We start from the raw sequence: 25,468 nt of genomic DNA, 5'->3' as shown, positions 1-25,468 counted from the left end.
CCTGTTTACCGAGGCATTTGGCAGCTAAAATATCTTGTTCCTGGCAGCCCTGTGGACCAGTGTCTTTATAACGCTTTTAACCGTTTCTAGATTTTTAATTTTACCTCAAGGAATGTTTCATTCTTGGTTTGTTTGCTGCCCTGGGCTCCTTCAGGATGAAGGGCCATATACACACTGAAATGCTAATAATAAGCACCATCATTGTTTATATTTTTATACAGTCGTATTTCGGAAGTCAAACTTGTGAGTCAAACATTTTGGCTCCCGAACGCCACAGACCCAGAAGTGAGTGTTCCGGTTTGTGAACGTTCTTTGGAACCCAAACGTCTGACGCAGGTTCTGATTGGCTGCAGGAGCTTCCTACAACCAACTGAAAGCCGTGCCTTGGTTTCCGAACGTTTTGGAAGTCGAACGGACTTCCAGTACGGATTCCGTTTGACTTCCAAGGTATGACTGTATTGTTGTTTTATGTTTTTATATTGATGCAGACTGCTGTAACAGGAATCTTATAACACAATGATATTTTATTTATAATTTTAGGGGGGAATACATAAGTCAGTACTTGCTGGTACCAAATAATGTTGACTTTTTCTGCTGCTCATGGCATCCATCCTGCTATAGCAACCCTTTGACCAAGATATGAGTTCCAGCACCTGTTTTTTTCACCACAAAAGGGGGGGGGAACGCACCCTAGAGCAGTTTTTGCCAACCTGGACTACAGCTGCCACCAGCCCCTCCCAGCACAGCCATTTTGTACCTCAGCTCCCACTAGGTCCCAGCCAACGTAGCCATTTTGGACTACAACTCCCACCAGTCCCACCTAGCTCATCTTTGCTAGGGGGATGATGGGAGTTGTAGTTCAAAGCACACAGAGGGTGACCGGTTTGGCACAGGCTGCCCTAGAGGGTGACAGAATACCAACGGCTAATTAATCGGGCAAGAGGACGTACCAGCTTTATCTTTCTTCTTTGAGATGGCGCAACTCTTCACAGCTCCCACCTTGGAAAAAACCTGGAAGAAAAAGTTGTACGCTTCTTAGTTTAACCCCAGAAAAGGGGAAAAATAACAACAATTTGCAAGCCATCCAGAAACAAATGCTAAACTTGCGCCACATACCAGTACATTTCTGGAAGCGGCTTTTACTTCACGTAAAAAAAAGCTCGGATATAACGCAGACAACTAACAGTTAGGAAAACTGCAGATGAACAGAACACTGTCGTGTGAATGCAAAATAATAGTTGAAGTTCCTGCCTTCGGCCAGAGGCCCGGGGAATAAACACAATGCACTCAGCCATTAGACACGCACCTCTTGTAGAGTCTCCTCTTTGGTGACAAAGTTGAGGTTCTTTATGAAGAGTGTGCACCCAGGAATGCTTTCCTCCTCTTCTTCATCCTCCTCCTCTATTTCGGCTTCCACTGGCTGCGTCTGAGCTCCTTGGCTTCCACAATCACCTGCAAAATATCAGGCAGGATCGCAGCCATCGCCACCTAGCAGCCAGTCACTCAGATTTAGCTTGGATTCCCCGCCCCCCTCCTAAAAAGAGGGGACATTATAACAAGCTTGCAACCTGGTGGCTAGTCAGTATTGCAGTTTTCCCACATTTTAAGGGACTCAAAACAGGCAGGTGGCACAGCTGAGCATTGACACTCCAGAATGTTAAAGAGGATTCCGGACAGGAAAAAAAAGTACTTCCTTCACATGCCACAATTGTGGAATTTGTTCTCATGTGATGTTGTGACAGCCACCAGCTTGGATGGCTTTGAAAGAGGATCAGACACATTTGCGGAGGGTAAGACTAGACAGGGTGCTACCAGACAGGGGTGGCAGTGTTCTGCCTCCACTGTCGGAGGAAGCATTTATTTATTTTATTTGTTTCATAAAATTCACGTGCCGCTTGATTTGTGAAAAGAAAATGCTCAAAGAGGTTTGCAAGAGGAAGAATTTTTTTTTTGAAATTATCAGTTGTTTTTAAATCTAAAACCTGGAAAAAAATTAAAATCAAGGATAAGTGGATTAAAACACATGTAACTACATGTCTGGATAGGTTCATCTAAACAAAAACATTTTAAGCGGGTGCAAAAAAAGAGCACAGGGAAGGCACCGGCCTGATTTCAAGAGGCGGGGAGTTCCAAAGTGTAGGTGAAATACTGATTTCTTACAAATGTGGAATGGGTGTCCTGTTGCACCTGGTACAATGCCAGCTCTTCAGACAGAAGAGATCCCAAAGGTAAACTGCCCCCAAGTTGTTAAGGGCTTTATATACTAATAGTAATACCTTGAACTTGGCCCAGTAGCAAACTGAAAACCAGGGCAGGTCTGTAATATGCTGACAGTGTCTCACTCCTGTCAGCAATTGTACACTGTCAGGGAACTGACATTGGAGGGAGAGGCGAAGGGGAGGCTCCCAGATGATGCTGGCGAAGGACCCAGCAGCAGGGGGAGAAACAGCTCAGTAGAGGGGGAAGCCAATCAGCGCAACACCAGGGATGAAGGGGGGCAGACGGGGGAATTGGAGAGAGGGCTCCAGGACTCTTCACTGGACATCAGTGAGGAGAGCCCAGGTCCTCCGCTACCCACGCCTTCCCTGCGCAGAAGACTCCCGCGCAGTGAGAGGAGGAGGAGACTGGGTGTCAAACAACTTTTATGTTGGAAGAGGTTCAAGAAACGCCCACTGACGGATTCTGCCAGTGACTAAGGCAGCCACCATGAGAAGGGGCTGTGCAGTCAGAAAGGTTTAACAAGGCAAATTAACCGAGAAAGGCACCAGCTTATGCACGAGTAACTCATACCTATTACATACACTAACTGCAGCTTCCAGATCAAGTACAAGGAAAACCCCACATAAGTTTTGGAGCGAGGTGGAGAAGCACACTGGGGGCAAGGGGAACACGACAAAACCCTTCTTCCTCTACACCAGCCATATTTGGCCTTCAGTCCTCCAGATATTTCTGAATTACACTTCCCAGCTGGACTATGCTGGCCAGAGACAACGTCTGGGGACGTGAGGCTGAAGAAGCCCGCTCTACACACTTATGACCTGACGCATCCAGGCTGAACATTTGCAGAGCGCTTCTCTCTGTGTGTTTAGCCCCAAACTGGGGGACCTCAGACCCAGCTCCCCCCCAACCATGCAAGATATTTCAAAATGCAGTCAAACCAACGATTCATGTCTTGCTAGATAGACACACGGCAGGAGCTGACGCTCACAGAGTTTTCTTGCAAGTTTGCTAGAGAGAGACTTTGTGAAAGACACTCTCACCATGCCCTGACAGTGGGAGGGCATAGCTATACGTAGTTTCCTACCTGCCTGGGCACAATCTCTTTCTCGTCTCTTTCTACCAAGCCAGAAACATGAAAACATCTGCATTGGAGTTCAGGCTCCATCTCAAACAAGACTAAAGAATGTTTTTGCAAACGAATTGCCGTTTTTAGGCTGCCTGAACAAAGCAGTTCTTATTCTTCAACAAATATTCTGAGTCAGTAAATGTTATTTTCCCCTTTTACAAGACTGTTTATGTCAATATTGTTTTGTGGGGAAGAAAAGGGGGGGGGGATACCAGGAGAATCCAGTCTGCCTTAAGGCATCCTGGATTATTTAAAACTAAAAGGCTAAAACCATCCTATCTAAGCTTCCTTTTAATCTGCAAAAGGGTTGCCACTCTGCTGAACGTGAGGAAGGAACGATAATATCTAATAAATATATCCACTCCTAGAATCTATTCAAATCCCAACAGGAAATTTGTCCCTGAACTTTGATAATGCTTGAATGATGAAGGGTATGCAGCTATGTAGAAACAAGTCTACTGCACAAACGAGGGGGGTGGGGTTTCATTTGTTGCTCCACCCACTTTTGACTCTGGCCCCGCCCACTGCTGGAATGTGGCCCCCCAGGAGGTCTCCCAGAAGGAAATGCGGCCCTCAGTCTGAGAGAAAAAAAAGAGACCCCCTCCCCTTTGTTTAAAGCCAGGCAAAAATTCCAATTACAGGCCTTTTCTAAAAGGGGGGGGGGGGACACACAACCCTAGAGAGGCAGCGAATTAGCAAACATAGACATTCACTTTGTTGATTCTCTGGAAAAGAAACCAGATTAGAGCTGTGGGGAATGAAGACACCCCCCCCTTTCCCCCCCATTCTACCGTTTCCACAATAATAATAAAACGAAGTCAGCCTCACGGAGCTCTTTTGTAATCAGACGGAGGAATTTACTGCCACTTTCCCCCTGGGTGCCAGAGGCTGGCAGCGGAGACCCTTATCGGCCGCGAGCAGATTTCTGAGGGCCGCAGTGCTAAAAGCCCTTTATCTAGAGGTGAGGGTCCTGGCTGTGGGAAAGGGGAAATTTGCTTGCCGGGGCTGGCGTGCAGAAAGGACATGTGGCTTTGCCTCTGTGCCTCCCTTCTCCTTTGGGAAGGAGTACATACAAGCAGGAGATGGTGGGTTTTTTTTTAAATGTTTTTAAAATTAGTGGAGGGGAGCAAAACGCAAGTTGATAAATGAAAACAGAGGAGGGTTGTGTTGCCGAAATCAGGGCATCTGTAGCAGGGCTGGGAATTAAAAACATAAGAAGGAAGAGATCCCTGCTGGATCAAGCCAGTAGCTCAACTGGTCCAGAATCCTGTTCCTGGACTTGTGGGAAACCTGCAAGCAGGATTCAAGAACAAGAGAAGAATCCTGTGGCTTCTAGCAACTGGTATTGAGAAGCATTGGTGCCTCAGACTGTGGAGGCAGAGCTTCGCCATCATGGCTGCCAGCCCTTTCCTCCACAAATTTGTCTAATCCTCTTTCTCAAGCCATCCAAGCTGGCACATCCTGTGGCAGGGAGTTCCGCAGTTTAATTACGTGCTGCATGAAGAAGTACTTTTAACACACAAAGAGGGCCTGCCAACCACAGATTTGCTCCTCCTTCTGCCCTCTCTGGCAGAGTCACCCAGGAGGTGATCAATGAGCCTTGGTTGTACCTGACCAAGCTCTTTTCAGCAAAGCTGCACCGAAAATAATGGGCCTAAGTTAGGCCCTATCGGCAGCATTTTTAAATTTCATTGATTAAATTTCTTCACTGCCCTTCATCCGAGGATCACAGGGCAGTTTCCATATAAAAACATAAAAATACGTAACATAGTAACAAACAAAAACGAAACCCCCCCAACCCACAAATTTAAAAGGCTATAGATATGCCTGTGAGGAGAGGAATATACTGTATTTTTCCGTGTATAAGACTAGGGTTTTTTTTCATAAAAATTAATGTCGAAAATTATGGGGCACCTTATACACGGATAGTGCTGAGGGTGGATTTTCTTAGATCTGAGTCCCCCCAAAACAGGGAGAGTCTTATACATGGGGGGGGGGGGTCTTATAGACGGGAAAATATGGTAATTGGGCCTGGCGCCTAATGATATGTAATGAAGGCGTCACACGAGTCTCCCTGGGGAGCCCGTTCTTGTGTTGCCCCTTTTCAGTCTTCCACACGAAGAAAGGCCTCGGATGATGACTGCATTACATGTACATTCATTTAAAGCTGCAGGATTAGACCCTGAGGAGCTTGGGCAAAGCATCTTTTAGAATTCCTTCTCCCTCTCTAGGAGGAGAGTGCTGCAGGATTCCAGCCCGCAATTTCTTCAGGAGGGAAAAGGTGACCGGCCACAGAGCAAGTGGGAAGTGGGGGTCTGGAGGCAAACCGTTTAAAACAAAAAACAAAAAAACCACCCACACATACATTAAAAACAGACAGTGCATACCAGTTCCAGGCTGTCCATCGCCTTCCTTCTTGCCTCCTGGGATCTCAGGTTCTCTCTTTGCAGGGCCAGAGAAGACACCCATAGGTGCCCATTCTAGGTACAGGGGGATATTCTTGAACTGAGTGGTGGGGAGAAAAATATCAGTTTGTAAAAAAGAAAAGGTTCTGACCTCCTTTTTACTCCTTTGCCTAGTCCTCAGACCTTAGTTGGCACAAAAGAGTCTTTGAGAAAGAGTATTCTTGCAGAGTATTTCTGCGTTTATTCTTAAAAAGTCTTCTTCTCCAACCACGGCCAACAGCTTTTACACACACACCAAATACAACCAGCTTTCTATCATCCAACCAACCCACACCCAACACTAACATTGACCACTCTATATATACAGGTACAATTTGGTGAAAAGTTGCATGAGTCATTGTAGGCCACTGACTCATGCTGACTTAGTTCTTTTAGCATTAAAGAAACACCCAGTGAGCTTAATGGCCCATTGGGGGGGTCTGAACCCTGGTCTCCCAGATCCTAGTCCTACACACTTAACCACTGCACCTCACTGGCTCGGATTCATCCCAAAGGTTATTATTTTTTCACTGTTAATTTTTCTTGTAATCTAACCCACTCCATCCCCCATCTAAGAATTCTCAGACAATGGTGTGTGTTTTCCAGAGAGCCAGTGTGGTGTAGTCTCGTAATCTGGGGAACCAGGTTCATGTCTCCGCTCCTCCACATGCAGCTGCTGGGTGACCTTGGGCCAGTCACACTTCTTTGAAGTCTCTCAGCCCCACTCACCTCACAGAGTGTTTGTTGTGGGGGAGGAAGGGAAAGGAGATTGTTAGCCGCTTTGAGACTCCTGAAGGGGAGTGAAAGGCGGGATATCAAATCCAAACTCTTCTCTTCTTCTTCTTCTTCCAGGACAAATGTCTACGTAGATGCTCTCAGAAGCCAATCCCAAAGGGCTTCCTGCTCAGTTAATGGATATCATCAGCAATGTCTAGGCAACACGATGACCATGTACATACGCAATAGACAATCTTTACAGAATTCCTTCAAACCATAACAAGTACAAAATGAAATCTTTAGTCTCAAAGTCTCTCATTATTACATGAGAACTGTTCCACGGCATTTGATATTTTCATTTACATACATTCATTCGATATAAGATGGGTTTATGAAGCAATTCTATATCCGCCCACCACGCTGACGAAGAATTCTACGAAACAGTAGTCAATATCCGGAATCACTGTTCAGTGTTGGACACTGTATTTGCTGAACATACAAAGCTTCACAGCTTGTCTTTCATCGTACAAAGTCTGGTACCTCGCTTCATTTAAAGATTTTCAGAGACTTTGGGACTAAAGATTTCATTTTGTACTTGTTATGGTTTGAAGGAATTCTATAAAGATTGTCTATTGCATATGTATGTGGTCATCGCGTTGCTTAGACATTACTGACGTTCTCTTTGCAACACAGGGGTTTGTCCAGTTAATGGATATAACAGATATAAATAAGTAAGCAAACAGAATTTAATTAAATGTAGTCAGGAAGGAGTTAAAAGTCAGAGCTCCACAGAAATAGCCCTGCGGGCGCATAGAGTTCCATGAGGCTACTTGGGAGGTGGGCAGCCATCTTGGCTGAGTCCAAGCTATGCACGTTTATTCATTTATTGACTCACACCTTTTTCTACAAGGAGCAAAAGGCGGTATGCATGGTTCTCAAAACACACACATCCCGGCCCTCCTCATTTCATCTGCAAACAACAGCCCTATGAGGTAGGCTAGGCTGAGAGGCGGGGACTGTGGACCAAGGGTCACCCACCATGGGCTTCATGGCTGAGCAGGGGATCTGAACTGTGCTCTCCCAGGGCCTAGGCCAGCACTCTAACCACTACACCGCACATCCTCACCTTTGAGTAAGCCAATTTCGTGAACGCCCGCTTAGCTTCGGTGGGCTCCAGGAACTCCACAATGGCCGTCACCCCTCCTTCGGGGAGCAGCACCCGGCCAAGGCTGCCGTGGGCCCCAAAAGCCTTCTCTATTTCGGCTGCCTCTGTTCCAGCAGGCAGGTTCTTCACCAGAATCACGGTCTTGCTCCGCTCGCCAGCAGCCTGGAGGAAGAAGAGGGAAGATCGTGACTGCCCTACGAAGGAAGCTTTTGCAACGCTTGGGACTTCTTAGGCTGCAGGAAAGGCAAGTTAAGAGGCAACACAACAGAAGTTTACAAAAGCAGATAGACAAAAGTTTTCTTCCCTCTCTCATTGAGCCAGTGCTTGTGCATGTCCTATGAAACTAAATGTTGGAAGATTCATGTAGTAAGGTTAAAGCTTACTGGGAAATGATATACAATGAATTGAAAAGGATGTTCAAAATAACTTTTATATAAAAAACAGAAGCTTTTCTTTTGGGAATTATAGGGACAGAACTATCTAAACTGTATAGAAATTTATTTATGTTGCTACAGCAGCAAGAATGTTACTTGACCCAAAGTGGAAAGAAGCAGAAGTCCCAGAAAAGAAAGAATGGATACAAAAACTTATGGAATATGCAGAAATGGCAAAACTTACAGGAAGAATAAGAAATCAAGATAACAAACTGTTTATAAAAGAATGGGAATGATTTATCGGATATTTACAGTTGAATTGTAAACAGATAAAACATTAGCAGGGTTATTGTAACAACCTGCAGTTTTATAAGAGTATATATTTACAGGAGACACTTAAATGAGCAGGTTAAATGAATTTGGATATGCAGAAGAAATTAAAAAATAAATTTAAGGGAGCGCAGAAAGTGGGGGAAGGAAGTCAAATTTTGAAATGTTAAATGGATTGTAAAATTAATGAAAGGTATAAACTTGAAAGGTATAAATAAAAACTTTTTTTAAAAAAATGTTGGAAGATTCGTGACAGGTAAAAAGACCCTCTCTATGCAGTGCATAGTTCAGGGGTCACCAAACTTTTTCAGCAGGGGGCTGGTCCACTGTGCCTCAGACCTTGTGGGGGGGCGGACTATATTTTTTGGAGGGAAATGAATGAATTCCTATGCCCCACAAATAACCCAGAGGTGCATTTTAAATAAAAGGACATGTAAAAACACACTGATTCCTGGACCGTCCGCAGGCCGGATTTAGAAGGTGATTGGGCTCCTGGGCCTTAGTTTGCCTACCCATGGCATAGTTAAACTACGGAACTTGCCCCTGCAGGAAGCAGTGATAGCCACCAACCTGAATGGTTTTAAAAGAGGATTAGACAAATCAATAGAGGAGAGGTCTATCAAAGGCTACTAGCCAGGATGGCTACGCTCTGCCCTTCATAGTTGGAGGCAGGAAGGCTTCTGAATCCCAGCTGCTAGAACGAACAGGAGGGAACGCTCAAATCCTGCTTTGCTGGTTTCCCACAGGCTGTGGCCATTTTGGGAACAGGATGGTGGACTAGATGAGCCATTGGCCTGATCCAGCAGGCTCTTCTTAGAACGGAAAGCAAGCGCAGGATTCATTTCCTACCGGGCTCCAAAATGCAGTCCACCCGGCCTCCCAAGTCATCCAGCACATTCTGGGGGAAGAGAACGCCTCTCCTCCCAAGTGAGACAAGCAGGGTGTGTACCTCTCTACAGGAACATACTGGGTGAAGGACATGGGCTTGGTGGGAGAGGATCTGCCTTGCATTTAGGTCCCTGGTTCGATCCCCAGAATCTCCAGTTAGCTGGAAGAGTCCCTTGTGTGACTCCCTGGAGAGCAGCTGCCAGTCCGTGTAGCAATTGCTAGCCTAAATTGACCGGTGGTCTTCCTCTGTATAAGGCACCTTCCTCTGTCTAAAGGGAAGGGCTGTAGGCTCAGTGGTTAGGATGCCTGCTTTGCATACGTAACGTCCCAGGTCAACCCCCAACATCTCCAGGTAGGGCTGGGGTGGGGTGGGGGGGATGTCCCTGCCTGAAACCCAAGAGAGCTGCTGCAATTCAGTGCTGACAATACTGAGCTAGATGGGCCAATGGTATGACAGCATAAAACAGTTTCTTACACTCCTATGTCTCAAAGGGGAGAAGCCATAGCTCAGAGGTTGAGAATTTGGCTTTGCATGCAGAAGGTCTCAGGTTCAATCCCCAACATCTCCTGCCAGGGCTGGGAAAGGCTGGAGAGCTGCTGCCAGCCAGTGTGGTCAATAATGAACCAGTGATTTAAGACTGCAAAGCCAATGCACATTTACAGGGAGGGAAATCCCAGTAGAGGGGCAATTCTGACTGGGGCGAACTCCCTGCTTGAAACCCTGGACAGCTGCTGCCAGTCAGTGTACACAATACTGAGCTAGATGGACCAATGGTCTGACTCAGTAGAAGGCACACTTGCATGTTCCTCTCCCGGGGCACATGGTGTTTACCTGGCTGAAGGAATCCAGGCTGACGCCGTTGTCCAGCAGGAACTGTCGGACCTTCTGAACAAGCTCTGTTTCCCCCAGAGCCACTCTCACGGCCACGCTCCCCTTGCCTTCCTGCCAAGAGACAATATCATTTATTTATTTCAGAAAATTTATATACACCACCCGTTGTTTTTTTTAAAAAAACCAACAACCTCAAAACAATCTGCAAACAGACAAAAACAACTGCAACATCCAAAAGAATTAAAACCAGAAATAAACTAAATATGCATCAGCAGCTGCCCAAATGAGTACACAGTGATGGCGCCAGCCTGATGTCAATAGGCAGAGAGTCCCAAAGGGCATTGCACTAAATGAGCCTTGGGGTCCCTTCCAAGTCTACAGTTTTGTGATTCTACATAGGCACCATGTTGCCCTTGTTCTTCAGGCAAGAGAGAATTTTAGATACGTAAATAGATATGGATATTGCCATTAACACAGCTGAAAGAAGGGATAGAGGTTTTAAAAAACGTTATATAATGAGTTGGAAAGGATGTTCAAAATAACATTATTTAAAAAAACAAAAACAGAAGTTTTCTTTTGGGAATTCTGGGGACAGAACTGTATAGAAATTTATATATGTATGCTACTACAGCAGCAAGAATTTTACTTGACCCAAAGTGGAAAGTAGCAGAAGTCCCAGGAAGGGAAGAATGGATACAAAAACTTATGGAATATGCAGAAATGGCAAAGCTTACTGGAAGAATAAGAGATCAAGATAACAAACTGTTTATAAAAGAAGGGGAATGGTTTGTTGGATATTTATAGTTGAATTGTAAACAGATAAAAACATTAGCAGGGTCATTGTAACAAGCTGCAGTTTTATATGACTATATATTTACAGTAGATAATTAAATGAGCAAGTTAAACGAATGTGGATATGCGGAAGATACGAAAAAATAAATTTAAGGAACTGCAGAAAGAGGGGGAAGAAAGTCAAATTTTGAAATGTTAAATGGATCGTAAAATTGATGAAATGTATAAATTTTAAACGTATAAATAAAAAACAATAAAAAATGATTATTTAAAGAAGGCTCACGTCATCAAACACTTGGCTCTTCGTGGCATTGTACTTCTGCGCAACAGCATCAGCGACCGCATTCACTCCCATGAAGAGGGTGTTCCAGTTATGAGAGCTATATTCGTGGGGGGGGGGGGAGGAGAAAAATAAAATAAATATTTATCCCATTCGGTGTCAGTTTTGGAACTGAACTGATTTTACGTATGCACTGTTTAAAACCTCTTATGAAATGATGCTCGGCATTTCACAAGACTAGCACTCGTGAACACCCAGTGAAGCTAAATGCTGGAAGATTCAGGCCATCTTCCCGCAATGCGTCGTTAAACTATGGAACTCCCTGCCACAGGAGGCAGCAATGGCCACCAGCTTGGATGGCTTTCAAAGAGGACTGGACAAATTCATGCTGGACAAGGCTATTGACAGCTACTAGCCACGACGGCTATTAGGGCGGTTCATAAAAAACTTTTTTTAAAAAATGCCTGTTCCAAAGGTCTTCTCTTACTACACTAGGGATTACATAACTGTACAGTGGTACCTCGGGTTAAGTATTTAATTTGTTCTGCGGGTCTGTTCTTAACCTGAACCTGTTCTTAACCTGAGGTACCACTTTAGCTAATGGGGCCTCCCGCTGCCGCTGCGCCACCGCTGCGCGATTCTGTTCTCATCCTGAAGCAGAGTTCTTAACCCGAGGTGCTATTTCTGGGTTAGCGGAGTCTGTAACCTGAAGCGTCTGTAACCCGAGGTACCACTGTATCTGAAATTTCCTGCCTATCAGTTAATATCTTGACCCTCCTCCACAAAAATAGCTGTTTACATGGCCATTTCCCTAGGTCGTAAAGGCTGAAATTTCAATTCAGTGGAGCAGGGTCAAGATATTAACTGATATGCATGAAATTTCAGATATAGCTATATAATCCCTAGTGCAGTAAAATAAGACCTTTGGAGCAGGCATTTTCAAAAAAAAGTTTTTTATGAACTGCCCTAATGGCTATGGTCTGAATCTACTGTCAGAGGCATCGTAACCTCTGAATAGCAGTTACCGGGAACCACAGGTGAGCTTGTGAGTTTTCCTTGGGGGCATCTGATTGGCCACTGTGAGAACAGGATGCTGGACTGGAAGGACCATTGGCCTGATCCAACAGGCTTGTGTTATGTCCTTATGCCACATGTTTCTAATTGATTTTTTTTAAAAAAAAATATGTATGCAATTCTTTCGATTGTTTAGGTAAAGGTCCAGGACCCCTGGACATCTGGCTTTCAGGCCAAAGGAGCTGGCGTTTGTCCACAGACAGCTTTCCAGGTCATGTGGCCAGCAGGACTAAACCGCTTCTGGTGCAACAGAACACTGTGACGGAAGCCAGAGCGCACGGAAACGCCGTTTACCTACCCACTGCAGGTACCTATTTATCTACTTGCACGGGCGTGCTTTCAAATTGCTAGGTTGGCAGGAGCTGGGACAGAGTGATGGGAGTTCACTCAGTCGTGGGGATTCGAACCGCCGACCATCTGATTGGCAAGCTCAAGAGGCTCACTAGTTTAGTGCACAGCACCACCTGCACCCATATGTATGTTTCATAGAGATTCATTTGTAAATTTCTTCAGGGTGCCTTGTGGGAAGTGATTCATAAATAAAATAAATACAGCGGTACCTCGGGTTAAGTACTTAATTCGTTCCGGAGGTCTGTTCTTAACCTGAAACTGTTCTTAACCTGAAGCACCACTTTAGATTACGGGACCTCCCGCTGCTGGAGCACAATTTCTGTTCTCATCCTGAAGCAAAGTTCTTAACCCGAGGTACTATTTCTGGGTTAGTGGAGTCTGTAACCTGAAGCGTATGTAACCTGAAGCGTATGTAACCTGAGGTACCATTGTACACAGTTAGTAAGATTAGCAATAAGTAGGCAGCGCTGGGGCTTAATGCACACACAAACAAACCTGGAACTGTTGGCTTTGTCCTTGGACGCCTTTTGCTTCTTGTAAGACGACGCCCCAGCAGCATCGGAGTCCTCCCCTTCTTCCTTCTTAATGGTGGAGGGCAAAACGTGCAGCATCCGGCCCTAGGAGAAAAGACAGCAACTCTGGAACTCCATGCCAGATGAAGATAGACAACGTAAAGAAAGAAAAAGAAAAAAACCCTTCTCAAACTCTGGCCCCACTTCAACAGTGTTTTCTAAGCCATAAAATGTCTTGTGTGAACGGAATGTTCTTAAATGACGACTACTGAATGAAGTACTTCACCAGGGAAGGTGTTTCATAAAGGGGGAGCCACCTTTAATAAAAATACATTAAAAAAATAAAATAAAATAAAGGGGGAGCCACCACCAAGAAGGTCCCGTCATGGGTGAGCACCCAGCGGCAGAACCAAAACCAAAAGGAGCTTCCCTTCCAACCACAGAGCCTGAGATGGTTCCAGGCTGGGTCTTTCTCATTCCTTGAAACCTGATCCTTAAAAAAGAAAAATCGAGAAACCTGGGATGGAACTTGGGGACCCTGCTGCCCGCAAACCCAGTGGATTTCCTCACAAAGTGACAGCCGTTCCAAGTCAGTCGTACCTGGAAAACCTGCCCATCCACTTCTGCAAAGGCTTTCACGGCATGTTCCGGGATCATGTAGGTGATGAAAGCAAAACCTTTGGGTTTCTTGGTGAGACTGTCAATGGGGAAATGGATCTCAGAGAGGGGCCCTGGACAGAACGAGAAACAAACACACATTTCCACAAAGAAACCCTTGTGGCTGCAGAACGCAGCGGCCAAAGAAGACACAATGCGGTGATGAGGCAACAATCGCACCATAGATTTAAAGCGCTGTGATATCACTTTTAAAAAACTGTGGCTTCCCCCAAAGAATTATGGGAGCTGTAGTTTGTGAAGGGTGCTAAGGGTTACTAGGAGACTCCTGCTATTTCCCTCACAGAGCTAGAACTCCAGAGTTCCATGCGAAGAGCAATTCATTGTTCAACTGCCGAAGGCCTACCATATTTGGAAAATATTGCTTCCAAGTCTTCTTCGGTGCTGGAGTAGGGAAGGTTCCTCACAAAGAGCCTCCCGGATTCGGAGAGATCTTCCTCCTCTTCATCATCCTTCTTTGTCCTTTGCCAGACTTGGGCCACGTGTTTTGAAGGGAGTTTTGCCTTCCCAGCGCTCTCTTCGGGAAACACCTCAATGTACCGCCCACCTGTGAAAAAAAAGCACAGACGGAGGGGAGAAATAAATATAAAAAGACACAGCACAAAAGGAAAACAGAATGAGAGGGAAGAGGAAAGAAGCAAACCTAGGTACAAGTTCAAAGTCATCTGCAAAGCTCTGATTATATTGTACCCAAATGGTACCCAAGTTTGTAATGTGTCTGTGACATTCACACACTATAATTTTAGACGTGTATCTGAGTATCAGGAAAGAAAAGCATTTTTGGCAAACCCAGAAATTCAGAAACTAAATTGACTATTAAACCTCCTCGTGGATACATACCCATGTATTCGTGATTTCGTTTCAATGCTTTCTGCACCTCTTCCTCACTGTTAAAATCAACAAACACATAACCTGGGAGAGGGATGGAAACACACAGGGAAGAACGTTATGACATTTCATTCAGGTCTTACAAAGAGCAGATTTTACGTCGGGGCAGAACAGGAAGCTGCCTTATGCTAAGTGAGGTCATTGGTCCATTTAGCTCAGCACTGCATACACTGATTGGCAGAAGCTCTCTAGGGTGGCAGACGGGAGTCCTTCGCCACTCCTAACTGATGATGAACCCAGGACCTTCTGCATGCAATGAGCGGTGAGCCTTCGCCGCAAAAAAAAATTCCCCACACCAATAAAAATATAATTTTTTTAAACAACAATTCCCCACAGCATAGGTCACTCATTGCGATGCTTGGAGACCTTCAGGTGATGAGCAACTATGGGTAGTAAGTTTAATAAATGAAATGAATGTTACCTGTCTTATTCCCATGGGCGTTCCTTGCAATCCTGATCGCCACTGGCCGGAGAGGCACAAGAAACTCCTTGATATTTTGCTGTGGAGAGTAGAAGCTCAAGTCACTTCACAGGGGAGTTGTTAGGCAGCCCCTTTTCCCCACACTACAATTTTCAGAGTTTCTTGTGAAGAATAATTTGACTGTTCAGCCACATGGGGAACTGTAGCTCTGGGAGAGGAGTAGAGGTCCCCCAACTTCAACATCGTTATTTATATCTCACCTATTTCCCAGGCCGGGACTCAAAGCAGCTTGCAAAAATTAAAACAATGGTCTGGCTTCTCTAAGGGGAAGAGTTCCAAAATTTGAACCAAGAAGGCCCTTCTCCTGCAACCCCACCAAGCATAGTAGGAAGGCCTTCCCCAAAGATCTCAGAGCTCAGGCAGGTTTGCATGGGATAATGCATTCCCTCGGATAGCCCAGGCCTAAGCCATATATAGCAAACTACAGTTCCCAGGATTCTCTGGGAGAAGTCAAGGCTGCTTAAAGTGATATCACAGCGTTTTAAATGAATGGAGCGATTGGAGCCCTAGATAAGCTCCTGCAAAGGGCACCTACCTCTGTGACGTTGAACGGGGCGCCTCGCAGCTTCACCGTGTATGGAGTGGTGGGCTCATTTGCACCGGCCAAAGTTTTTGCCTGTGCGATGAAAGACACATGTCGTCAACGAAAGTCTAAAGAGGTACCATATTTTTCTCTCTATAGGATGCACCGGACCATAGGAGGGGGAGAAGAGGGGAAAAAATTCTCCCCCTCTCTGCTCAGGGCCCTTCAGCGAAGCAGCAGGAGAAATGGAGCCCCTTCCATTTCTCCTCCCGCTTCACTGAAGGGGTGCTGCGCAGAGAGGGAAAACTGTGCAGCACCTCTCCAGCGAAGTGAAGCCTGGAGAGCAAGAAGGATCAGTGTGCACAGACTCCTCTCGCTCTCCAGGCTTCAGGCGGCTATCCGCAAGCCTTTGGAGCGCAGCGGGAACTCCTGCTGCGCTCCGAAGGCTTGCGGATAGCTGCCTGAAGCCCCCGGAGTGCAGCCTTTGAAGCCTCCGCAGAGCAGCGGGGTGCCTTCACCCTGCTGCCCTGCGGAGGCTTTGCGCAGCTAACCCCAAGCTAGAACAGCGAGACAGAGTGCTGCGCAGTGCTCCGTCTCCCTGTTCTGGCTTTGGGCTTAGCCGTGCAGCCTGCATTCGCTCTATAGGACGCACACACATTTCCCCTTAATTTTTGGAGGGGGAAAAGTGCGTCCTGTAGAGCGAAAAATATGGTATTTCGTGGTGCTTCCTTTATAACCTCTCTAGGCCAAGGCATGCTGGAACACAACACAAACTGCCTAATATCAGGTCAGACAATGCATTCAACATACCTAACACCTGCCTGGTTTGCACATCAACAGTGAGTGTGGACTAAGACCTGGGAGGCCACACTTCCAATCCCAACTCAGCCATGCAGCTTACTAGGTGGCCTTGGGCCAGTTGCTGCCTCTCAGCCTAACTCGCCTCGCAGGGCTGTTGTGAAGGTAAAATGGAGAGGAAGAGAACTTTGTATGCCACCTTGAGTTCCTTGGAGGAAAAGTGGGATACAAATGTAATAAACAAAGAAACGGAAACTAGCCTACTGTACAAAAGATAAAATTTACATTTATTACTCTGCCTCCCCCTTTCGACTCTGGCCCCAACCACTGCTGCTATGTGGCCTCCAGAAGGTTGCTGAGAATGGAATGTGGCCCTCATCTTGAAAACTCTTCCCTTCCCTTAGACCAGTGTTTCCCAAACTTGGGTCTCCAGCTGTTTTTGGACTACAACTCCCAACACCCCTCGCTAGCAAGACCAGTGGTCAGGGATGATGGGAATTGTAGTCCAAATACAGCTGGAGGCTCAAGTTTGGGAAACACTGGTCTACACTATAAGTAGAATGCCATCCAGGGTTGGGTTGGGGGCCTACCTGGGATGCATCTTTCAGTTTCTTCTTCCCCTTCATGACACTTCCCTGTCCCTTGATCGTTTCATCCAGCCCAGGTCCCGTTGCGAGGACAGCGCCTGGGGCTTGCTTCTGGTGGGGCTTCTCATCTTCTGCCTCCTCTTCTCCTCCATCAAAGTCCCTGCTGTCTAACTCCTCAGTCTCACTCTCCTCCCCAGACGAAGGCAAGGACCCATCGCCCTTCACCACTTTAGACCTCAGGTAGTCCATGTCAGAGAGCTCCTGCCTGGCCGCCATCTTGCCCTCAGAGGTTTTCTCTTTTCCTGCAAGTTGGGGACAAGGGGAAGGAACAGAGAGTCACCTCCTTGTGTGCTTTTTGGGGAGTCTACCTGGTAAGCAAAGGACTTGCTCACGGACCAAGATGGCTTCAGATTTAGAGATGGAGACTCCCATTCACCACCCAGAGCTACAATTCCCAGAGCTGCCTATGAAGAGGGGCTGACTGTTAAACCACTCTGGGAATGGCAGCTCTGTGAGGGTAACAGAGAGCCTCTCCGAACAACTGTCACCACCCTTAAGGAATTACAGTTAAGGGTGCTGAGAGCTGAAGATCCCAAGGAACTCTAAGAATTGTAGTTCTCTGAAGGGAACTGTCCCCTGACCACTTTTAGCACCCTATAAACAAAGTGCAGTTTCTAGAATTTTTTGGGCCTGTTTAAAGTGGTAGAGTAGCACTTTCAATGTGTGGTGTTAATATGGCCATAGAGGAGGCATAGGCAAACTCAGCCCTCCAGATGCTTGGGGACTACAACTCCCATCATCCCCAATCAATGGTCCTGTTAGCCAGGGATGATGGGAGCTGTAGTCCCAAAACATCTGGAGGGCCGAGTTTGCCTATGCCTGCCATAGAGGGAGCAAGTCTCACTATTAGTAAATAGCTATAGTGGCAGGAGGAGAACTCCCCCCCCCCCTATAAAGGTCTGCTAATCCACTGGGAGGAAGCAGTCAGGGGCTTCGGCACATGGTGGACGGTGCCAGAGCCTGCTACAGGACCCACCAACAAACGAAAACAGAAGCAAGTCACTCCAAAGAAAAAGAGACTTCTCAGTGGTGGCACCATGGCTGTTAAATGCTCTCCCTAGAGAGGCCACCCTGGCACCTTCCTGTGGTCTTTTCCAAACCTGTGAAATGTTTTATTACCCCAGTCTTCTTTTTTAAAAAACAAAAACAAACCAATTTTAACAAGTGCATAATTTAGCTTTAAATATATTTTACTTCTATGCAGTTTAAACAGTTTATTCTATTTTTATGGGATCAATGGACTAATTCAATAAAATTCCATTGTGTTCCAGTGCCGTTGGTCCATTTGTGAGATGAGTACTTTTGAATCATCTGGTTTTCATCTTCCTTTCTTTTAGGAAAGCCTTTTATGCTGCAAACAGTGGCATTGTATTGTAAATATTCGTTTTGCATTCATATTACACAGACCCCTTCACTGCATTGTGTTCAACAACTGCTGGAAACCTTTCTGTTTAGATATGTAATTTTATTACGTCCGTAAATGTGTTTAAAAAATGTGCCGACTCTTATCTTGATAATTTTTTTGTGTCTACTTGTTATTAAAGTATGTTGACTCTATTGGTATATTCTTATTAATATTTTACATTGTTGTGACATAAAACAGTTGGAGGTATGTGGGTTTACCAAAAAAAAAAAAGAATTAAAAATTGATATAAAATTGGTTAACTAAATAAACGTTTTCTATTGCTTTGTAAATATACATATATATTGTGCATACATATTTATTGGGCTACATCCAGCAGTATGAATAGACCCATTGAAAACAAAGGACATGGGTAGCTTGGGCCTATTAATTTCAACAGGTCTGCTTTGAGTAGATCTTAAGTTGGCTATGCAACCTGTTATATATTTTAATTTCTGTTTTATGGGCTCCACCAAGAAATCAGCATTACTGGGCAAACTTTTAAGATATCAGTTTATATCCAGCTAAGCCATATCCATGAGCAGAGTGGACCCATCGAAATCAGTGGGCCAAACTTAAGTCATGTCCATTAATCTCAGTGGGTTTCCTCTGAGTAGGACTAATATTGGTTAGGACTAATGAGATAATGAACTAAAATAAATAAAGCATCTTGCCCTATGAAAAAGGATTATACTGAAGGCAAATGAACATATGGTCACAAATCCAATACATTCAGGCACAGTCCATAAGAAATCCAGTTGCAGCAGACTTGTAACTTACAAGAACTTATTATAAGACTAAACCTTAACACTATAGCATACAGAACAGAGCACTAGAGCAAAGAGGTAGACAGAGAAAGTAAGAAACCCAGCCTCCTCCTGGCCTGACTATAATAGTCAGCACGACCCTGGCAGAAAGGATAACAAAACCAGTTTAAACCAGCTGTATTCAGCTTCCCAGGAGAAATAACCCAAACTAGAGCCTTCTGCCTGTTTCTTTCACATAGAAAGAAAACTTCCTAGAACCCTCTTGAATTAAGCAAAACAAGAAAGATCTCTACTCATCAGATCAATACTTTCTGTACTAAGAAATGCAAACTGACAATTCTGTACAGAGGAGACGTCGCAAAAACCAAGGAAATGACACTCGTCCTTCTTCCCCCTCCCCCCTCAAAAAACACAGGTAATTAAGGTGTTAAACCAGGAGCTGGAAACCTAAAGGCCCATGGGCCACAAGAAGAAGAAGAAGAAGAGTTTGGATTTGATATCCCGCCTTTCACTCCCCTTCAGGAGTCTCAAAGCGGCTAACATTCTCCTTTCCCTTCCTCCCCCACAACAAACACTCTGTGAGGTGAGTGGGGCTGAGAGACTTCACAGAAGTGTGACTGGCCCAAGGTCACCCAGCAGCTGCATGTGGAGGAGCGGAGACACGAACCCGGTTTCCCAGATTACGTGACTACCGCTCTTAACCACTACACCACACTGACCCATGGGGGTCGTTTAACCAGCCCATGGACCCCCGCCGCCCGGCTCCTGTGCACCACACTAAACCAGACCAGAGCAGAGTGGGGACTGCCTTCCACGACGCTGGACGGCTTCCCACTGGCTGCAGGAAGCTCCTGCAGCCAATGGGAAGTTGCGCACGCCTCCTCTGCACTGGAAATAGCATTTGTGCATGCATGCGTACTCCAGCCCACCACGGCGTCTGTGGGACCATGAACTGCCCCAAGCCACAAAAACTTTGGCGGCCCCTGTGTTAAACCCTAATTAAACTGGGCACACTACAGCTCAATTCAGTTCAGGACGCAACCCCCTTCTCCCCGTGAGGCTTGGAGCGGGTGTGTATGCATGCACAGCCCTGCTGTTCTGCTATGCTAACTAGACCAGTTCCCAAACTTGGGTCTCCAGCTGTTTTTGTTTTTTTATATATATAATAATTTTTTTATTGCGTTTTTTCCAATTACAAATAAAACAGAAAAAAGAAGAAACATAGAAAATAGAAAAGAAGACAGAAAATCCAAACCATTTCAACAACTTATTTCAGATATCTATCGGACTTCCCCACATCTCCCGCCAAGTGCGTTCTTAACAATAAAATTATCAGCAAGTTATACCCTTGTTTCATGTGTTTCTTTATACTTTCAATTGCAATTGAAAGTCTCCAGCTGTTTTTGGACTACAACTCCCATCATCCCTAGCTGGCAGAACCAGTGGTCAGGGATGATGGGAATTGTAGTTGAAAAACAGCTGGCGACCCAAGTCTGAGAAACACTGAGCTAGAGTCTCCTTGCAGAGCAAAGCCACTTGTGAGATGCAGAGTCTCCCAAACAAGCCCTATGTCCAATTACCTTGGGTAATTCCCTCCTCTCGTTCCTCCTCTCCACCCTCAGCTTCCCTCTCGCTTAGGCTCTCCGACTCGTCGGAGTCAAAGTTCAGATAATCGTCCGTCTGCTTGGCTCTGCTCTTCTTGGGCTCCTCCACTTTGGCATCGTTCGACCATGTGGCCGCCTTAGAACGCTTCTGGTGCACTGCTAGGAAGTCTTGAAACGTCTCCTCTTCTTCCAGCTGTCAAAAAGAAGGAGAGATGGAAAAGGGGTCACCAAGGTAAGAGAGAACATCAAAAGCTGGCATGAAGGGACTACCCAGCACTGTAGGAGAGTCCATCTTTCATGTGCAGAAGGTCCCTGGTTTCACCCCCAGCATTTCCCCTCTTTTTTCCAAAATTTCAAAAACAAGTTTTTTTTACATATTGTTTACATTAAACCATAATTTATATCTGTATCTTTATGGGGTTCCCTGAACCCCCAGACTTCCCCCCACCCTGCCTTTGGCTTCCAAAATTTATCTTCCCTTTTTAACTGCATCTAATTAACTTTATCCAAATTATTATACAGTGGTACCTCGGTTTAAGAACAGCCCCGTTTACGAACAATTCGGTTTACAAACTCCGCAAAACCGGAAGGAGCGTCCTGGTTTGCAAACTTTACCTTGGTCTAAGAACAGAATCTGAACTGTGGAAGGGCACCGGCAGCAGGAGGCCTCATTGCGGAAAGCGCGCCTCAGTTTAAGAATGGTTTTAGTTTAAGAATGGGCTTCTAGAACAGATTAAGTTCGTAAACCAAGGTACCACTGTACTTCATTTTTATCCTTTGTTGTTTTAAGTTACAGTGCTATGTCAATCCTGCTAACGTTTTTAAATCTTTACAATGTTCTTTAATATATTCTATAAAGTTATGCCATTCCCCATTAATTTTTTTATCCTCTTGGTGCCTGATCTTCCTGGTCAGCCTTGCCATCTCCGCATAGTCCATCATCTTCATTATCCATTCTTCTTTCGATGGGGCTCTTTCTTCTTTCCATCCCTGGGCAAATAGTATTCTAGCCATGGTCATCACATACATAAACAGTACTTTCTTATCCTTCGGTAATTCCACCCCTGGCATTTCCAAGTTATTGCTGCATATGTAGCATGCTTTATGGGGAGTTGGCAGTGAATCTGGTCAGACTAGGACCTGGGTTCAAATCCCCACTAGGCCATGAAGTTTACTGTTCTTCTGCCAGTCACTGTCTCTTAGCCCACAACCAACCTCCCAGGTTTGTTGGGGGGGGGGGATTAAGTGAGATGAGGGAGAACCATGTACACAACCTTAAACTCCTTTGAGAAAAAGGTGGGATATAAATGCAGCCAATAAATAAATAGCTTATGCTTGCCTCCTTTAACTCCCCCGGTCGAGTCTTCTTTTTCTTTTTCTCCTGAAAAATACGGGTTTTTTAAATGGTTAGTTTAAAATGACAGGAGGTATTTAATACCAATTTGCATACAGCTTTCAAGAGAAGGAAAGACAGAGCGAAAAAAACCAAACACCGGAGGTCTTTCCTTAAGATATTTTTGACAAAGTGAATTAAAAAAATAATCTTACTTGTTTTGCTTCTTTATTACCAGAACTTTTTGTAAACTTTTCAGGAGCTTCCTTTAACACTGGGGGCTTGAGAGAGTGTTTGCTCCAGGCTCTGGGTTTCTGTGGGTCCCCAAAAGACTTACAAAATTCAACCTGCAAAAGTATAAAAAAATGGTTATGGTGCAGGTCTTTATGATTTGATGGCACATTAGACTTGAGTAAATATGGTATATATGAACTTTCACACAACATAAAGGCTACTTCCAGGAATATAGTGCATGTTTAGTACTAATTTCTGTGGGGGGGTTTTCTGGAAGCAAATCACAGAGAGATTAACACTAAACTTGTGCTGTATTACATTATATTTCTGGAAGTAAATCATGTGCAGATATAGGCAAGGAAACGACAGGGAAATGGAATAAGCTGCTGTGTGAATGCAGTCTTAGTTGGATACAACTCCCTCCAGATTTTTTTTTGTTGTCTTCCTGATAGGCAGCTAGGTTTAGAGCAGTGAACAGCAATCCTGACTCTTTCTCCCCACCTGGTAAAAAAACCACAACATCCTGCATCACTACTTGACATTATAGTGCATCTGAAAGACACCTCACCGTCACTCTGGCTGTGTCTATGAAGCTTTTGTTGAAATGGGCAAGGGCCACATTGGCTTCCTCTTCTGATTTAAAGCCAATAAACCCAAATTTGCGGAATTTGCCATCCTTGGTGAATTTCAAACTGCAGTCGGTCAGCGTGCCAAATGCAGCAAAGAGGTTCCGGAAGCGCTCTTCCTTCATCTAGAGGAAACAGATTTGTTCAAGCAGTGTTAAGAACACAACATGTCGGTAACGGGGAACTCAAAGCCCTTCAGGTCTTGCTGGACTAGAGCTCCCATCACAGGAAACTGCCTTAAACTGAGTCTGACCATTGGTCCACCTACCTTAGTACTGTCAACACTGACTCACAGTGGCTCTTCAGAATTACAGGCTAGGGTCTCTCCAAGCCCTACCAGGGATTGAACCTGAGACCTTCTGGAAGCAAAATAGATGTTCTGCCACTGAGCTGCAACCCTTTATCCCTAGCAAAGGGGCTGATGGGAACTGGGATTCCAAAACCATCTGGAGGACCACAGGCTCCCCATCCCTGCAGCAGACAGTCTGCGGGCAGAAGGAATCTTCAAGCCACTGTGGGATGCTGGAAGTTGGGCTAGGTAGATTTTTGGTCTGATCCATCAGGCCTGTTTTTGTAATGAAGGGCAAACATCTGGGGCTAGCAGCAGTTCTCAACCTGTGGGTCCCCAGATGTTGTTGGACTACAACGCCCATCATCCCTGAGCTCTGGCCTTGCTAGCTAGGGGTGATGGGAGTTGTAGTTCAACAACATCTGGGGGCCCACAGGTTGAAAAAGGCTGGTTTAGAGAAAAGGTGAAGAGGAAGCAGCACGATAGAGATACATAGGATTATGCATGATGTAGAGAACATCCCCATCTCCCATAACGCTAGACAGCCAATAAAACTGAATGCTGAAGCATTCAAAAAGAAGAAAATAAATTCATCCCTGCAGCATAGTTAAACTATGGAATTCTCTCCCACAACAGGCAGCGATCGGCACCAACACGGATGGATTTATAAGAGGCTTAGATAAATACTAGCCCCAATGGCTGTGTGCTAATTCCACTGCCAGAGGAAGTATGCCGCTGGATACCAGTTGCTGGGAATCACAAGCAGCGGGGAGTGCTGCTGTGTTCACATTTGTGCCTTAGCACATACAAACATAAGATCCCCGCTAGATCAGGCCTATGGCCCATCTAGTCCAGCCTCCTGTGCTCACCCTGGCCAACCAGATGGCTGTGGGAAAGCAGGATTCGAGCCCAAGGACAACTCTCCCCACCTATGAATCCCCTCAGCTTGGAACCAGAGGCATAATGCTTCTAACACTGGAAATAAAGCACAGCCATTATGGCTAGTAGCACGCAGTTGCCGTGATCCATCAGACTGTTAAGCTCTTGGCCCAGAGTCCCTTTACCCCACGCGAGTCACGTCCACACCAGCCCAAACTGCCTTCTGCACACCGCCTCTCACCCCGTTCGGCAGGTTCTTCACGATAAGTCGCGACATCTTGAAACAGCTGCGTTTTCTCCCCCTCTTTCAGGACCGGAATCCAGCGAGAACCGCTTCAAGGGAGAAATAACATTACTCCTGGCAGCCACGCCGCACCCTGGGCGCCGCCATGTTGCGATGTAGCTGGAGATCACGTGACAAGAGGCTCCACCTCTCCCTTAAAACGCATGCGCGGCGGAAGAAAAGCTCCTCCTCTGTTAAAGCGGCTGAGGCTAGATTTGAGAAGTCACCCAAAGGGGATGCAGAGCAAAAAGACGCCTTGTCGCCACTTCCGGTTCTGAGTGGAGTTTCTGCGGGGGAAATCCTCGCAAGGGAATAGGACCAGGGGACCATAGACATATAGAGTGATTTGCCTATTTTGCAATCATAGAGGCAAAACCAATCAAAATAGAAGAGACATATAACAGCTGATATCCTTTTGAAGGTGTTGTGCAAGCAGGGATTCTCGGTATCTTTCTGGGTTTTTTGTTTCTTATTATGCATTTTGTGTTTTATATATATATATATATATATATGCATAATAAAAAAACAAAAAAAATCAGAAAGATACCGAGAAAATAATATATTTATAAAGTTTTGGTGAACCGCCCTGAGATCTAGGGATGAAAGGCAGCAAAGATATATTATAAATAAATTAATAAGAATAATAATTGGTAAGCAAATGAAAAGCCATACTGAGTGGCATGAGTCTCATTGAACGCCCCCTTTAAATGTTTGTACACCTGTGCATTGTCATACTGTTGTATTATGGATATCTAGTGATCTTTGAGACTTGTGGGTGAAGGGCATATTTATGCATTTCCATATAGTATAAATAGCAACATAACATTAACAGATGGAGAGGTCGCGGATATGGTTATAAGGTGCTTTGGGATTGGATGAGAATACTAATTTCCACCACCAGGGGGCATTAAAATATTATATATGATACTGTACT

The 25,468-nt window shown here is 45.3% G+C and overlaps 1 protein-coding gene across 2 annotated transcripts in view; it reads right to left on the bottom strand.

Moving 5' to 3' along the window:
• The window catches only part of RBM19 (RNA binding motif protein 19), a 104,385-nt gene extending 79,715 nt beyond the window's left edge, over window positions 1-24,670 (bottom strand). The window contains exons 1-18 of one of the 2 annotated variants that reach the window (XR_014214478.1): window positions 24,493-24,670; window positions 23,026-23,208; window positions 22,439-22,570; window positions 22,230-22,271; window positions 20,867-21,083; window positions 17,061-17,359; window positions 15,685-15,765; window positions 15,090-15,168; window positions 14,621-14,692; window positions 14,127-14,327; window positions 13,706-13,836; window positions 13,089-13,210; window positions 11,172-11,268; window positions 10,097-10,207; window positions 7,634-7,834; window positions 5,734-5,851; window positions 1,305-1,452; window positions 951-1,010 (exon numbers count right to left, since the gene is read on the bottom strand). Coding sequence is in view for 1 of the 2 variants with exons in the window: in XM_082202883.1 (XP_082059009.1) it covers window positions 951-1,011; window positions 1,307-1,452; window positions 5,734-5,851; window positions 7,634-7,834; window positions 10,097-10,207; window positions 11,172-11,268; window positions 13,089-13,210; window positions 13,706-13,836; window positions 14,127-14,327; window positions 14,621-14,692; window positions 15,090-15,168; window positions 15,685-15,765; window positions 17,061-17,359; window positions 20,867-21,083; window positions 22,230-22,271; window positions 22,439-22,570; window positions 23,026-23,208; window positions 24,493-24,528 (2,329 nt within the window). In the remaining variant the exon portion in view is untranslated. Of the gene's footprint in view, window positions 1-950; window positions 1,012-1,304; window positions 1,453-5,733; window positions 5,852-7,633; window positions 7,835-10,096; window positions 10,208-11,171; window positions 11,269-13,088; window positions 13,211-13,705; window positions 13,837-14,126; window positions 14,328-14,620; window positions 14,693-15,089; window positions 15,169-15,684; window positions 15,766-17,060; window positions 17,360-20,866; window positions 21,084-22,229; window positions 22,272-22,438; window positions 22,571-23,025; window positions 23,209-24,492 lie in introns of both variants that reach the window. The other variant, XM_082202883.1, reaches the window with a different exon arrangement.
• Between the last annotated feature and the right edge of the window lie 798 nt (window positions 24,671-25,468).

This window comes from Podarcis vaucheri (assembly GCF_965113315.1).
Source record: "Podarcis vaucheri genome assembly, chromosome: 16".
Taxonomy (NCBI): Eukaryota; Metazoa; Chordata; class Lepidosauria; order Squamata; family Lacertidae; genus Podarcis; species Podarcis vaucheri.
This window is presented reverse-complemented; position numbering and strand designations above follow the sequence as displayed.